Source organism: Hydra vulgaris, chromosome 12 (assembly GCF_038396675.1).
Source record: "Hydra vulgaris chromosome 12, alternate assembly HydraT2T_AEP".
NCBI classification, from domain to species: Eukaryota; Metazoa; Cnidaria; class Hydrozoa; order Anthoathecata; family Hydridae; genus Hydra; species Hydra vulgaris.
The window spans coordinates 4,645,697-4,663,490 of record NC_088931.1 but is presented as its reverse complement, the minus strand read 5'-3'; the positions used below and the strand labels follow the sequence as shown (position 1 = coordinate 4,663,490).

General features: G+C 28.7%; 1 protein-coding gene across 3 annotated transcripts in view; it reads right to left on the bottom strand.

Annotated features, from left to right (window-relative positions):
- LOC100199050 (transcription initiation factor TFIID subunit 3) overlaps positions 1–17,794 on the bottom strand; it is a 103,666-nt gene that overhangs the window by 50,646 nt on the left and 35,226 nt on the right. For 2 of the 3 annotated variants that reach the window (XM_065811286.1, XM_065811288.1), the window contains exon 3: positions 3,688–5,147. In XM_065811286.1, the coding sequence (XP_065667358.1) occupies positions 3,688–5,147 (1,460 nt within the window). The remainder of the gene's footprint in view (positions 1–3,687; positions 5,148–17,794) is intronic. The other variant, XM_065811287.1, reaches the window with a different exon arrangement.

Here is a 17,794-nt window from a genome sequence, read left to right as displayed (position 1 = left end):
TAAAAATACTACTTTGTTACATAAAAATGCTCCTCTAAATGAAATACAAAATTTACCAAAATTAGTTTTGAAAACTGGTTGAAGAATAAAATTTTCATTACGCAATTGTATTTATTTTTAACTTTTAGAGAATATAAATTGTGAAGAGAAATTTGAGATGCACAAGTTTTACATTTAAACATAAAACACAATACATTAAAAATATTAAGTTGATATATATAAAGAATATTTATTTCATTTAAAAGAGGCTTAGCATGATAAAAACGATGTTTAAAATTAATGTCATGCAACAAGTTTTTTGTTATCGATAAAGTGGTTCTAATTTAGTTTTGCTAACACTACCCCAAGCCGCATTAGCATAGTTTAATGAATAAAAGAGTGGTAAAGCTGGATTAAAGAATGTTTATTTAGCATGTTTCTAATTTTGAATAGTATTCCTATACTTTTGGAAATTTTAGAGGTTAAGTTTTCAATGTGTTTTTTCCATGTCAGATTTTCATCAATAAAAACCCCTAAAAAATTTGTAGCCGTTACTCTTTTAACTCGGATGCCATCTTTAAAATAAGCAGGCAATTCACTTGGTAGAAGATGTTTTTTGTAGTATGGATGAAAACGAGACCATTTTGTGTTTTCAATATTAGGAGAAAGCTTATTTAATTTAAACCATTCAGAAATTCTAATTAACTCTATGTTCATACTTTGAAATAGGATATTTCTTTTATATTAATATAATAGTTTTTTTAGCATATTTGTTAAAAACAGTGGTCAAATTGTTAAAACAAAATATTATTTGTGTGGTCATTTAAAGACCTGAAATTGCAATCCTTCCTAGTCAAGCCTGTATTGTGTGTGTGTGTGTGTTTGTGTGTGTGTGTGTGTGTGTGTGTGTGTGTGTGTGTGTGTGTGTGTGTGTGTGTGTGTGTGTGTGTGTGTGTGTGTGTGTATATATGTATATATATATATACTACAAATAAGTGAATCTATACATAAGTATATATCAAATCTAAATGAATCTATACATAAATGAATCTATACATAAGTATATATCAAAGTCAAGCATGACTGTTTACAAAATGAAAGGTTTATAGCCATCAACACCAAGATCTTTAGATCTAAGGAGCCTGGTGAGGATTAAACTCATTTTTTTTTTTTTAAATTCTGATTCACTCCTAACAAAGCTGAAAAATAGAGTAATAGAGCAAGGAATCGGTTGACAGAAGAACTAAAAAGTTGAAGGTTGTATGAGTCAGGAAAACATGAAGATGGGAGAGATTTCCAAAGGGTTGAAGTGCGGGGGGAAAAACTAGAGGAATTTAATTTTTTGGAGTATGCAGGGACAAATACAGTAAAAGAATGAGACTGAATGATGAGTCAAGCAAGAATGATTTTTATTGATGAAACTAGAGATGATAGCTTCTTTGACCAGCGACCCATAATAGTATTTGTAGAAAACAGAAAGAGATTTTTTTTTACAATGAATGATGGGAAATAGGTTCAAGCTTAGCAAATAGAGCGGGTACAACTACGTTTACATTTTTGGACCTTGTCTAGAAGAGAAAGATTATCATTAGAATAACCAGCCCAAATATGACAATAGTATTTCATACAGGGACAAATTAGAGATTTATAGAGGTAGAGAATGGTATCAGGAGAGATAAAATGGCAAGCAGGATGAAAAGAAGCAACCTTAGCAGATGCTAATTTAGCAATCGATTATATATATGCTTTCCATGAAAGGTTAGTAGTGAACAATAATACAAAAAGACATAAAGAAGAGAGGGGGCGCCATTCATTAATATAGTCGAAAGAAGGTCGACAATATTGCAATAGTTGTTTGCAGTAAATAACTGAGTTTTGTTGGAGTTAAAATTTACAAGCCACTGTGAGCCCACATCTGTTACAGAATTGAGATCAGATTCAAGATCAGCTTTTTTTTTTTTAATTTTTTTTTTTAATTCACCTCCCCAAGGCCGAGAAGGCCACTACAGATGAGGAGGCTACTTAATTGTGGTTATAACCCTCTCTCAACTCTATAACTCCTAAACACGAACCTTGACGAACAAGGCCGCTGCACGGAGAAACAAGTTGAGCGCGGTACTACCAGGGACGTGGTGGGAATCGAACTCGGAACCTCTCGCTTATAAAGCTACCGCTCTACCACTACACCACATACCACAGCTACCTGTTCTAAGCAATTAAAAAGAGAAGAGTTTTTGCTAAGACAGGAGTATAAAGTTGAGTCATCAGCAAAAAAAGCTACTTTCAATATAAGGTTGTCAGGAAGATCATTAATGTAGATAGGAAACAAAACAGGACCAAGGATAGAACCTTGAGGTAACCCAGAAGTTACTGGAAATAAAGAAAAGTGTAGGCCTTCGAGGATGACTTTAATAAAGCAGTAAGAAAAAAACGATTTGATAATCTTAAAAATTTTCCCACCATATGAAACGAGCTAATAGAGAAGATGCCTAGCATCCCAAACTTTGTCAAAAGCTTTAGATATGTCAAGAGCAACAGCCTTAACCTCTTCACCTCCATTTAATGCACGATAAAATCTTTCAGTCCCAGCAGTTAGCAAGTCAGACGTAGTGCAAGAGAATCAGAAACCATATTGATCATCTGACAATAAGTTATTTGACTTAAAAATGAATATTAAAAATTTGTTTATCAACGACTCAAAGACCTTGCTAATAACAGAAAGAAGACTGATTGGACGATAATTGAAGGGGTCAGAATGTTCTCTAAAGTTTTTGAAAATTGGAACAACAAATGCCATTTTCCAGCAGGCAGGAAAACAGGACTTAGGAACGTTGTCTGGACCACAAGCCGTAGAAGAGTTTAATTGAGATATGAATTTAGCAACAGAAGCTGGAGTGATTTGAATGTCTAACAATGGGTTAACCTGTTTAATTGGAATAGAAGGAAGAGAATGGTCATAAGATTCGAGAGTCAAATTAGAAGAAAAGTCCTTTGCAAATAGTTCTGCCTTGTCCTCGGGAGAGGTAATAAAATCAGTTCCTTGAATGAGGAACGGAATGTTAGACTTACCTTTGTTAATGACCCTGTTGAAGATTTTCCAAAAGTCTCTAGAGCCTAACTTCTGAGATAAGATACCAGATTTAGTGAACTGAGAATAATGGAGCTTAACATCTGACAACACCTTTTTACATTGATTTCTTGCAATAATAGTCATTTGTTCTCAAGAGTTTTTTTTGAAAAAGATGATAAAAATGATTATGATTAGATATAGCAGCTGCAGAAGAGGGTGAAAACCATGGACATTACTTCTAATGTTATACTTCCTTATACTTGTTATGTTATACTTAAAATGCTAGTGGTAAAATGCTTGGTAGACTAGCGGTAAAATGCTTGGTTCACAACCCAGAAGTTAAGATTTAAATTCACTCTATGCCTTTGGAAGTACCACAGCTCAACCTGTTTCTCTGCACAGCGGCCTTGTTAAAGGTGTGTACTTCTTAACCCTAAACTCCTAATTAAAGGTTTGTGTTTTTAACCCTCTAAACTCCTTGTTTAGAGTTTAGTAGGTTGAGAGAGTGTTGTCTCAATCATAGTCTCTAGAGGGAAGGTGAACTAAAATAATAATAAACAAAAAAGTTTTTTTTTTTTTTAATAAGACAATATTTACTTTAGTAATAAATATATAGGGATTAAAAAAACCATTCTAACCTTTAAAGATTTCTTCTTTTTCTTCTTCTTTTTTTTTTCATCCCCACATGTAAAAACAACACTTGAATGTGTCATAGGTTGTAACTCATCAGGAGAAAGCTCGTCTTTTGATAATGAAAGTATATCGACTTCATTTTCAGTACTTCCTTCAGTTAAATTCAAAACATCGTCAATATGTTTCTCATAGGTCAATACAGGCATATCTGTTGGGATATCAGAAGACACATAATGTGTAACTTCTGTTGTATTAGTTATCTGCTTTAAAGGAGACTCAGTTCCTAAATAAGGAAGTAATGTATCACTTGATGAAACAAAAGTTTTTTGTGGAGACATTATAGGAGAAACAACAAGATCAGCTACTACTGATTGAACTTGGTTTTCGTTATGAGAAGTACATTTCGGTACCACATCTTCTTGAAACATTTTTTTTAGCGGTGTAACTGGACTTACAACTTCATCTTCAGCTTTCGATGGGGTTGTTGGAGAAACAAGTTCTTGTTGCGGTGTTAAAATCATTTTTCTTGACTGATTATCTGTCATTTTATAAGGTTCAGTATCTTTTTTTACATGTTTTATAGTAACTTCATTAGAAACATTTTTTTTTTCCTTAACTACAGATTTCTTAACAACTTTATTTTTACTGAGATTTTTATTAGATTTTTTATTTATTGACTTGGGAAGGTTTGATGGTGAAGGTTTGGAAAAGCTTGAAGGTAATAATTTTGGTATGCTTGAAGGTGACTTTGGAACACTTGAAAGAGACTTTGTAAAGTTTGAAGGAGACATTAAAAGACTTGATGGAGACTTGGGCGAATTTGTAGCAACAGAACTGAAAATACATGAAGGAGAATTTGGCAGACTTGAAGGAAATGATTTAAGAAGACTTGAGGGAGATGACTTTATAACACTTGAAGGTGATGACTTTTGAAGGGTTGAAAGAGTCAATTTAGGAGGCTTTCCTTCTTTTTTAACTGCAGATTTGTCTTTTGCAGGTAACTGATCATTTATGCTAGATAGAGATACAACAGGATTAAAATTAGTCTTATCAAGATCAATCTTTGCAGCTACAGTTAAATACTTTGTATTTGTGTTCAATGATGACTTAAAAGCCACCAAGTTGTCTGTAGTGTTTTTAGGCGGTATTTGGGAAGACAGAGGAGGTTTTTCCTCCTTTATGAAAATTTTTTGCGCTTCATCATTATCTGTAAAACCATCGATTAGTGGCTTAGGATTTTGTATTTGTGCTCCTAAATTTGTTGTAGGTGATTTAAGATTTGGTGTAAAACCTTTTGGAGTTGTTACTATTAAACCTGGTCTTGTAAAATCATTTTTTTCAGTGTTATGAATTATTTTTTCTGATGGTGATGTTGCTGGAGATGTGCTGGAACAAATTATGTTGGGTAAAAATAAATCTTCAGGGCGAGGTTGTAATTCAATTTCTTCAACTTTGATAGACACATCTAAAGGATAAGTTTTTAGATTATTTAGATAAACATTAAAAAAAAATTCTTTAGGCTAAAGTTTCTCTAAATAAAAATTTCTTTTAATAAAATCTTCTTTGTTTTTTTTTAATTTGCCATAGAGCAGCATTAAAGTAATGTATATCGTAATATAGTACTGTATATCACAGTAAAGTGATATACAGTCTCTATGATCTAATGTCTACATAAGCATTTACTTTACAAACTTTAAAACTCATTCTCTAGTATGTATTATTTGTATTCATATATTAGGAGTTAATAATTTATTATAAAAAAATTTTTACAGTTTAATTCTAAATACTCTATTTAAATTTTAAGTGTATTTTGCCTTTTTACAACTATTTTTTTTTTTCTCCCGCTAAAAAATGAGATTCAAGTTGAGTTACCATAGTAAACATTTATAACATTTTTTAATTTAGTTTGCTTTCATTTTTGATTTCATATCATACTTTTGGGTTGATATGGTTCAAATTAGAGAACCTATAAACTCAGAGTGCAAACATACATGTGATCGCTCTTGATTAAATGTTCAAAATTTAGGATGCCAAATTTTTCTAAAGATTAAGTAAAAGTAATTGTGATGCAAACATTTTACAGCTAAAATTCAAGAAAAATATAAACTTGCATCAAAAATTATAGATTCAAAACACCTTAATAAACTTGTAGACTTTCAAGAAGGTATGGATTCAAAGTTTGCTTATAAACTTAAACTTAAATCTTGATGAAAAATATTTCAACAAAATGAGTATCAAAACAACATGTGTAATAAATCATGGTGTGAGCTGTGGTATAAACTGTGGTGTAAGCTAATGTGTAAACTGTGGAGTTATTACTGTGGATTATTATTAAATGAAAAAAAAGATGATGATTTTATGCTCACAACTGCTTGGTTTACAGGAATTATTAATAACTGGCTTTCAATAAGAGAAATGTATGTTTTTTGAAAATCCCTCCTGTTATACCCTTCGGTTTATTCTACTTAGTAAAATAACTCTGAATTTAAAAAATATTTTAGTAAAAATTAATTTTTAGGGTACCCAATGACTCTTGATAATTTAATGTTATCTAAAAAATATTTTTTCAAAAGTATGTCAACCTTTATTAAAAAATTTCACAATAAAAATCATGTTTTATAAATACATGATTTTCATCTAAAAAATATTAGAAATAACATAGAGAAATAACATAAATATAATTAGGGCAATTTCGAACCTAAAATTTAAAAAATCTCCTGACTCTTTCGGTATCTCAGCAGAACATTTGAAATACGCAAATTGTGATACTTTAACAAAATGGCTCATCAAATTTTTTAATTATTCCATTAATTATGGATGGACACCATTATCAATGTTGACGTCTATTATTGTACCCCTTGTTAAATCGTATAAAAAATCTTTAGATAGCCCGAACAATTATCGCGGTATTAGCATTATACCAATTTTTACAAAGGTTCTAGAATACCTAATCCTTATTATATGTCCGGATATTAGAGATACTCACCCCCTACAATTTGGATTCAATGCTAACTGTTCAACGCTACATGCTGAATTTCTAATTAGCGAAACAATTAAACATTACAATAGCAACAATTCATCTGTATACCTATGCTCTTTAGATGTAGAAAAAGCTTTTGATAGCTGCAACTGGAATATTCTATTTGATAAATTATATTTCGATAAAAAATTACCACTCTGTATAGTTAACACTATCTCTTCGTTATATAACAATAGTAGTGCAACAGTCTCATATCAAGGTTGTAAATCAAACTCCTTTCTTCTAAAGCAAGGAGTAAGACAAGGATCGATTCTTTCACCTCACCTATATAATATTTACACTGAAAGTCTTCTTGAAACTATTACAAATCAAGGTATTGTTGGCACATCGATATATGGTAACTTCACTGGTGTGGTGGCATATGCGGATGATATCATACTTTTAAGCTCTACCCTCTCTGGTCTCAAAAAGCTGATAAAAACATGCAAAAGTTACAGTAATTTAAATTGTATTAAAATAAATGCCGAAAAAACTGAATTCTTGATTTCAGGTAAAGCACAAATACAAACCAATACGATAACGATATCTAGTAATAAAATAAATCTTCAGAATAAACTTAGACATCTGGAATTCACATGGGATACTAAACATTCAACTTTTGCTTCACTCAATAATACAAATGTTGATGAAAAAATTTCAAACTTTAGAGCTGTTGTTCAAACTCTTATTCAATCTGGAATCCGGTTTGCCCACCCAAGTTCTATTTCTTATATATATAAATTATTGGCAGTCCCTACCTTAACTTATGGTATGGAGATATGTGAAAATAATTCTGATTTGATGAAAAAGCTAGATGTAATTGGAAGGAGTGCACTAAAATCGCTTCTAAATGTTTCAAAACACAGTAAGAACTATACAAATTCGTTATTTAAAATCCAGGAAATTTCAAAAAGTATTCAACAAAATAAATTAAACTTGTTTCTTCGTCTTCTTAATAATAAAACAACTTCAGACATTATCTTTTCACAACTGAAACACCCCTTATTTAAACATTCGTTTGTTGGCGATATTCAGGACCTATGCCGTTTTCGGATGCTAAATTTTCAAAACTTAATTCAAAATAAAAAGAAGATAAAAATAGCACTTTCTAAAAATGAAATTCCCTCCGAAGTTGAACAAACTTTGAAACATGCAATAGAGTGCTGGAATGCGAAAGAGCAAAGAGGAATTTTTAAACAAATTCTGGAAGAAAAAATTCTTAAGTGAAAATCACGAGAAATAACTTTCTTATTTTTCTTTTTTACCTTGTAAATTACATTGGGTGTTAAATAAATGAAATAATAATAATAAATAACATAGTCTTAATATAAAGAAACCCTGCTATGGCTCTTAGTATAAAAATCACAAAGTTTACAATAAAAAAATAACTTTTTTAAATGAAATCATAGAGATATTCTGTTGATTAAATGTTATAAGCTAAAATAAAAAAACAAGGCGAACCCTACTTAATCTGACGTTAATCAGCAACATCAGTTATTAACTTGCAAATTGAGTTTCTTCTAGAAACAAAAATTTGATTTTTTTATGACATTGTGATTTACCCAGGAATGCCAAGAGAACCTTTTTTTACTGGTTTATTGCAGTAGTGGTGTAGTGGTAGAGCACTTGCCTCATAAGCAAGAGAATCTGAGTTTGATCCTCCATCATGTCCCTAGTAGTACTGCAATCAACTTGTTTCTCTGCATAGCAGCCTTGTTTATCAAGGTTTATGTTTCGGAGTTATAGAGTAGAGAAGTTGTAACTAAAATTATAGTAGCCTCCTCAACTGTGGCCTTCTTGGCCTTGGGGATGTGAATTAACATTAAAAATAGTAATAAAAACTTGCAAAACAAGTAATACCTACAGCTCTTTAATTCAAAAATTACTTAAAACTTATTTGCATTGCCTAATTCTGAAAAAAATCATCTTGAAAAAAGGACAGTTATGATACAGATGAAAGATCAACGTAGTTGGACCTGCTCTATCTACTAAGCTTGAGCCTCTTTCCCATCATCATAAAGTTGCATCTCTTTCTCTTTTCTACAAGTATTATCATGGTCGCAGCTCAAAGGAGCTATCATCTCTGGTTCCATCAACTAAAACTCATTCTCGTTTGACTGGTCATTCAGCAGAGTTTCATTCTTTTATTGTATCTGTCCCAACATGTTCTAAAAATTTTATTTGTCTAGTTTTTTTCTCTCTCCCATCTTCATGGACCCCTAACTCATACAATATTCAATTTTTTAAGTCTTCTGTCAACGATTTCCTTGCTCTATAACTCTATTCTTTTTTTTCTAGTAACTCCCAACTTAATATTGGTCGCTTGCAGCTTTGTTGGGAGTAAACCAGAATTAAAAAAAAAAAGCTAATTCTTATTATGTTAGATATCATGAAGATAGACTGGAAAGGTTTGATGTGGCTACTTTAAAAACAAGAAGAGCAAGAGGTGATATGAATCAATATTATAAAAGAGGTGATATGAATCAATATTATAAAATAAGTAAAAATATGGATAAAGTTCAATGGAATCATTGATAATTAAATATGCAATAGCAAGAGGTCATACACAGAAAATACTAAAATAACTCATTCTACCATAAGATTTAACTTCTTCACAAACAGAATAGTTAACAAATGGAATAATTTAACAGAAGAGATAATCAATTCTGACAAAGTGAATATCTTCAAGAACAAGTTTGATTGTTTCAAAAACAAACAAAAAATATAATTAATGAAAAAAAAAAAACTTTTGCAAAGGCTGTCCAAGATTTAACATCTACAAGTGTTAGACTCACCACATTACGTTGGATGTGTACAGCAGAAATTTATTATTATTATATGTTTTTTTTGACATTGTTAATAGTTAGGTGCTTAAGATACATAATATATATTAATGTATATATATATATATATATATTTTTGTGTGTATATATATATATATATATATATATATATATATATATATATATAATATATATATATATATATATATATATATATATATATATATATATATATATATATATATATATATATATATATATATATATATATATATATTTAATTTGTTTAATGTTGGTTGGACATTTTTAAAGTTGTATATATTTTAAAAACTGTATATTTATATGTGAATGAACACTAGGGTGTTTCATTTCCGACAAATTTTCGAAAATGATTACGTTACATGCATAACGGGGTAAATAATGTGCTAAAAAAAAGTCTGAAAAATTTTCAAAATTTTCAAATTTCATCTAGAGGTCGCCATCTTGAAAAAACAGCGTTTTTTACACTTTTTTCAACTTTAAACTTGAAAAACTTAAAAAATAATTAAATTTATGTTACGTTACTGGGTGTATATATTAAAGGTTATTATATGAACATTTGGTGAAATTTTCAGAAAAATTGGTAAATGTCTAATGGTCGCCGTATTAAAATATAAAGCTAAAAAACTTGTTATTTTTTTAAATCTTAAAAAAAATTTAACTGGGCTATTTTTAGGCTTCAGCTTTTCTAAGAATAATAATTAATAAAGAAGATATTAGTAACATACAAAATACTATAAAGTATTAATTAGTTTTGATTTCGAATCGGATGGATTTTGCTTTCTGTGTTGTTCGACAACTTGCAAAATAAATTGTCGTTGTTCTTCATTTTGTGCACACTCGCGGAAATCACCAATAAGTTTTATTCCTCTTTCGGCGCAATCATTTGTTACCTCTAATTGTTTAACAAAATCGTCTGCAGTTCGATAATCTTGAAAGAATTTCCACTCTTGTGGATTCATCTGGAGCCATTCCTGGTTGTTTATTAGTCCTAATAAATCAAAAAGAAGCCACGACCGTGGTCCAATTAAAAAATATATAACGGTTGAAGAACTTAATGTCGGAAATTTTGGTTTCCCAATTAAAAATGTTTTTGGTCTTGGGGTAGAAAAAAGTTTCTTTGCCATTATTGTTCTGGTAAATTCTGACAATTTTTCATTAAATAAAGATAGAATAACAAGCTCTTCTGTTAAATACCAAAGGTGACGGTTAATCGACGAAATCACAGCGGTTGCGATATCTGAATCTTCTTCTTGATACCAGTTCATTGCAAAAAAAAATTTGAAGTCATCAGCTGGAGCAAACACGGAAATCCTCGAGCGGAGAAATTGCATCGAATAAAAAAGACTAATAAACTTAGCCATGCGGTGGATCATAATTTGCTCATTATTGGACATAATAAATTTATTAGATAAGAGTTCCATTTTTAAAATATATATGGAATGTGACATAAATCTGGCATTGTGAATTGCACCTGGTTTGTGAATTTTAAATATTCTTTCCATTGATAGTTTCCCCCCAAGGTAGATAATAGTTAATTCAAATAACTCAAGATAATCTTCTTGCGGAAATATTTTCTCTTCGAGGCATTGGTAAGCCCATTTCAGAACTAAACTTGCTTGATTAAATATTTCTGATTTAATATCAGTAGGCCATTTAAAAAAATTCAGGTTTGAGTAATCAATATCAATTCTAGAAAATTCGGCTCGGAAACGTTGAAAAATAGGTTCATCTGGACTTTTGCTACCTCCTCTTAATGCGGTAAATGCATGCTTAATGTGTAGCTCATTATGAGGATGGCGACATGCGAGCCATAGAAGAGGTCTCTTTAACTCAATTTCAATTAAAGTTGCTGCTCCTTTTTTATTACCTGTGTTGCTTGCTGTTGTATCAAAGCATATACCAACAATGTTTTCCAAAATGTTCCAATCTTGCGCAAGTTTCACGACCTCGTCACATTGAGTTTTACCTGTCGAATCTTTAATCAAAGGTACACCAATAAGTTTCGGCCTGCAAATAAAACTTAAGTTAGTTTCTTTGAATACAAAAATAAAAAATATACATAGGATTTATATAAATAAATAAATAAGTACCCGTTAAGAGATCCGCTAATAAGAACTGCTACACGTTCTTCATTATGAGCTATGTCTAAATGAAAAAGCTTCGAATCCCAGTGCAAAATGGCCTTTTTAGGTTTGTTTATCTCCCAGTCAGCTTTAATTGACAGAACAATATTCTTTCGCGTATTTTGTCTTTGACGATGCACAGTTGATACTGACATAGAAATTTCATTAAGTTTGCCTCCGCTTTTGCAGATGATAGTGGATTGAAATAGAAGTTGTTGGCGAACTGATAAACAACATCAATCAGCCACAGATGTCGTTACTTCTGAGAGCTTGTTTGATGATATCTCTAGTGAATTTGTTAAAGGCACCTTTCTTTTCTTTAGTGGTAAAGGAGTAAACTCTGTATCTTTTTGATCTACTTCGTCAGCACTTTCAACTATTTCACTGAGATCAAAGGCACTCGATTTTTGATCTTCGGTTGAACTTCTCCGAAAATCTATGCTTAGTCTATCTTCTCGATGTTCTAAAAAATTTGAAACACTTAGATCGATGCTACCTGTCATATGATACTTTCTGCTACTCTTTTGATCTTCATAAAATGCCCAATCTTCTTTCCATTTTGGTCTACGTGATACTAATAACTGTTCATGTGCATTTACTGCTGAAATGTCGCAAAGTTTCTCAAGTTCATTACAAAATGTGACAATTTTTTCTTTTCCAGCTTTAACATCTCGACTTGCGTGATCAATTTTTTTTATTTTCACCATTTCCACAAACAATTTGGTAAGCAATGAAAGACAAGAGTTATCTGAACGAACTGGTACTCCAGCTTTTTCCCAAACTTCCTTAAGCTCACCAAGAACAAGTTTAAAAATATCTCTTGCAGAAGTGTCGCCTTTTGAATAAAAATGTAAATGAGAGTATCTACCCAAAACATGTTTTTTTGTTGGTAGACGACTGAAACTTGATAATTTATTGGATTCAGAGTAACCAATTAACCAATCTTGATTATTTTTTCTTCATCGTTAGGTTCATCGTTACAATAAAATATTCGCTTTTCCAACTAGTTTTAAAATTGTTTTAATATTTCAATTTTACTAATTGAAATAAGAACGAATTTTTTAAAATAAATTTATGAAATTTATATACATACGTCCAGATGTTTATTTTGCAAACTATTTAATCACGCAACAACTTTTAGTGGTCAATTATGCTCAAAACATAAATTATGCATTTTATTTAAGGTGAAAGCATTTAAGCAATTATTCAGCAAAAAAATATGTTGAAAAAATAAAACTTTATAATTCGGCGACCTCTAGACATTTACCAATTTTTCTGAAAATTTCACCAAACGTTCATATAATAACCTTTAATATATACACCCAGTAACGTAACATAAATTTAATTATTTTTTAAGTTTTTCAAGTTTACAGTTGAAAAAAGTGTAAAAAACGCTGTTTTTTCAAGATGGCGACCTCTAGATGACATTTGAAAATTTTGAAAATTTTTCAGACTTTTTTTTGGCACATTATTTACCCTGTTATGCATGTAACGTAATCATTTTCGAAAATTTGTCGGAAATGAAACACCCTAATGAACACATTTGTATGTGAGTGCGTGTAGATGTGTATGTATATTTCTGTATGCATATGTATGTATGTATGTATGTATGTATGTATGTATGTATGTATGTATGTATGTATGTATGTATGTATGTATGTATGTATGTATGTATGTATGTATGTATGTATGTATATGCATGTGTGTATGTATGTCTATTTTATTTTTGTTGTTTTTTGTCAGTTTTAAATTTTAACAATATTACTTCCTATAATGTTAAATTTTTTCTTATTTTTAACCTTTTTTGTTATTGTTATGTCTATTATAATTATTATCATTGGTATTATTATTTTTAATTTTATTTTTATTTTTTCTATTTTCTTATTTTCTAAGAAGAACAAAAGAATGTGTTTTTTAATGAACTTCTGTTGCTGATAAACCTTATTATGCTGGAAAATGCAGAAAAGTCTGATACAACTAACAATCACAAGTTTATTCAACTTCATGTAGAACATTAACTTTTTATATCACCTTTTATGGAAATCTAATATATATCAGTAGCTTATACAATTATACGTGTTTAAAGTTGTAAAATTCTTCTACCTAATCTTTATTTACAAAATTAAGATAAAAAAAGCACTAGACTTAAAAGTGCTTTTTTTGTGTTGAAATTGTATATATTTTTTTAAGTACAATTAATTTTAAAGTTTATCCAACTTTACAAACCAATTTGTGATATAGCTAAATTAAATTTTGAGTAAAAGTTTATTTAAACCAATTGATTCTAGATGGCAAGAATCTAAGTGGTGTAAATCAACTTTTATTCAAAATTTGACCTAAAACATTACAATTTTAACCAGCTTATAACAATATCATTATTTGTATACTGGTTAGAATCAGAGTTGTTTAAGTCACTTTTAATTTGACATAAAAGTTATAATTTTTATTTCTAAAGTATATGAATAATTAGTTTATACTTTTTGTTTTACATTATTAAAAGATTTTACTCATAAAGAGTAAAGTTATGATTATCACTCACTCCTAAAATTTCTTGTTATTTGTAAATATAGTTTTAAAATTATAGATGGTATATTTTTTAACAGTTATAATATAATTTCAAAGAGTTTAAGTTATATTTACAACAGATATTACATCAGTTGTTGTCTTCATAAATATAAAGAATTGATAAAATAGTTTTTCTTTTGTATTATTTTTATATGTATTTAAGTAATATGTCTGACAAAAACCTTTAATCATACTCCAACATTATCATATTTTATTTCTTCAAAAGATAATTATGTAATAAAATTCATTAAACTTGATGCTCTCTTTGGTTTTTTATTTAACATAAGGCTCTGCGAGGAAAAACTTTTGATCTCTTTTGTTTAGTTTATTAGTGAAACTTAACATTGCATAATTTATGGACAATCCCTAATCAAATCCAGTCTTATTTCAAAGAAATTCACTAATACCTTAATTTTTGCTTTTTCTATTGTTTATTTCTAGAAATTCATGGAAAAAAATTATTTTACCAAGTTTTCATACTATTAATTAGTTTTTTAAACTTGTCATAAAAGTTAGTTATAATTATGTTAACTACAGCAACCATAATTTTATTGGTTAAAATTTTTTAACGCAAAATCAAACAAAATGTTATATGCAGAATTTAAAAAAAAATGACTTTAAATATAGAGATAATTGAGTTTTTTATCTTCCCTCTTCCTGGGGAAAATAAAAAACTAAATTGCGCCCTTTAAAGGACTTTTAAATATTTTGTGATTGTTATAAAGTTCAACTTTTTAAAAGTTATTTGTAAATTTATATTCTAGTTTTTTAAGAAAAATGTTTTTAAGCTACTGGATCATACTTTTGAAATACCTTGCTCTATTGATGTCAGCAACATGATAAAGCCTTGCAACAGCATACTTTTCAATAATATCTAACTCAATATCATATCATGTGCAAAAATGAGCATTAGAATACAATTAAAACAATTTATTTCTTAGAAAAATTTAAAAGTGCTTATTTAAATTTTTCTAAAAAAAGCTTTTATCTTTTTTAATGCAAGTATGCAAGTTTTTATTTTAACATTTGAGATTTGTTATCAAAATAACATTTTTAAGTTTAAAAATCAATCTTCTTCAACAATCACAACACAGACTAATTTGCATGATTTTTAAAAATTATATCAATTTAATCTGTTTATTACAATTATATAAACAAACATTTCAAAAGGTTTTTTTATAGTTTATTTTGCTCTTATTGCATTTTTTTATATATATATATATATATATATATATATATATTATTTCCAAACCATATACATTTTTTTTTTGGGAGGAGAGGGTTAAAAATTTATATTGCTTACTTTATTAGGCATGTATTGCTTATTTTTAAAATTTAACAATTATTGGTCAAGATTGCAAAAAAGTAGCATTATCAAGTAAATTTTAAAAATGAAATCGCTTAATGAAAAACTTTTTATTGTCAATTTTGGTAGTTTTTTGATTTGTCATTTTAAGAGCTTAATATAAAATACTTGCCAAACACGACATAAATTGGGAAGTATTAAATACATTATGTTTTTTAACGTGCACTACAACATATTTGCAATTTTAATCACCATCTGTCTTGAATTATTGCCATTAAACATTATTGCTTTAATTAATAAAAAGCTGTCTGTAAATTTCTTAAGAGTAAAATCTATAAATATTTTTTTACTAAAATTTAAGAATTCAGCAAATATCTCTAATAAATGATGTTGTTTACCAAAATTTTAAATTCGTTAAGTGTAAAATCTATAAATATTTTCTAAATAAAAATTTAGGAATTTATAAATATTATTCCGATAAGAGAACAAAAACTTCATAGTGATAAACAGCTTCGAAAAAAAGTTTATATTGTTTACATAAAAAGAACAAAGATTCAGATATATAATTAGGTGATCAATGACTTTTTTGAATATTTATTATATTTTAGCATAAAAATCTTAAATTTATTTGATTCTCGCGCATTCTATAAAAAAACATTCTTTTGTTTAACTTATAAAATTTATAGGTAAGTCATACGATTGATAATAAACACTTATTTTAAAAAACAAATAAAACAAAAACAAACAATATTGATTCAAAAGAAAAAAAAATTCTACAATGACATCATTTACTAAAACTCTTTGGAATTAAACACGCTTGAATAAATCATAAAGTATGTAGATTGCGGCGTATATTTTAAAGACTTTGATAGATTGGCTAACGTGGAGACAACGAGCTTCAAGTAAAACAACAAAGTTTGTTTTTCTTGGTATACATTTATTATTTTGTTTTACTTAAAAAAGTTCTGCCTAAACATTTTTTTTTTTTTAATCATTCTCTTTAAAACGAGCGCAACTTGTCTAGGTAATTTGGGATTCCTTTAAGTATATCAGTTAATATAATCAGATGTGGAACATAGTTATCATTGTACCAGTTGCAACAGCGCTTTGTAAAGAATAATAAACTTTTAATTTAATTTTTGAAAAAGTGTATCAGTATTTTTTTTATCTCAAGAAAAATGTTTTTTGCTTCTCAAATTTTACATTTTTTCCTCATTGAAAATATTACATTGTATAGATATATTCTTTACAGAAGAATTTTTATAAAATAAAATCAAACCGATAGAGCTAACTTATTTGACATAACTATGAACTGTGACTCATTTTCTGTGTCCTCTTCTGTATTTCAAATAAATTTTAATGAAAGGGTTTAAAAAAAATTAGTTAATAAATCTTTTTGTTAAATCCTTAAGAGTAAAACACAGAAAGATATATTAGGAAACTGTCATCTATGTTAAAATTAAATAAGTATAGTTTTGAAGTATAGTAAATTTATTGTTAACCAAAAGCCAAGAGTTTTAAACTGATTGATTCTCTGCTGTTTATTAAAGTTCATTGATGTAAGACAACCAAATTAAAAACAAGTTTAGATATAGTCAGGTGTGGAACACATTTACCATGATCCTTATCGTACGGGTCATGACAGCTAGTTATGATAAAACAAACATACTGACAAAATATTAATGCTTCATTGGTCTAAGATTTGCAAAAACTCAAGATTTTCAAAACACTTGACATCTTGTTTTGTCTTCATTATCAATAAAAGCTATGACTATTCTTTTGATTTTATGGGCTTGGTGAGATGGCCGTTGAAGGTGCATAAATATTTTGTAATCTATTCAAATTTTCAGATAAAACCTTTTTTTTTTAATTTTAAGAAAAGCAAATCAGCTTCTTTCAAAAAAACATAAAAATTTCGTCTTAAAATGAATGGATGACATTAAATAAATAATCTCATCTCTAGTATACAACTTAACCCTATTTATACTGGGTCATGGAGGTCAAGATTATACTGGGTTGCGCAAAAATAGATTCCTTCCAATAAACCCATCATTAAATTCAATAATGGATGAAAATACAGTTAATTCTAACACTTTCTTTGACATAAGTACACTTTTAAGGCACTAAATAACATTATTCAATTCCAAATAAAATTATTCAATTGTAAAAACTGCAAATAAACAAATCTTGTTTTGCATGGCAAAAATTGTTGTTTTAAAGCATGGATTTTAAATAAGTTTTAAATTTTTTTTTTAGCTTGAATATTACTTCTTA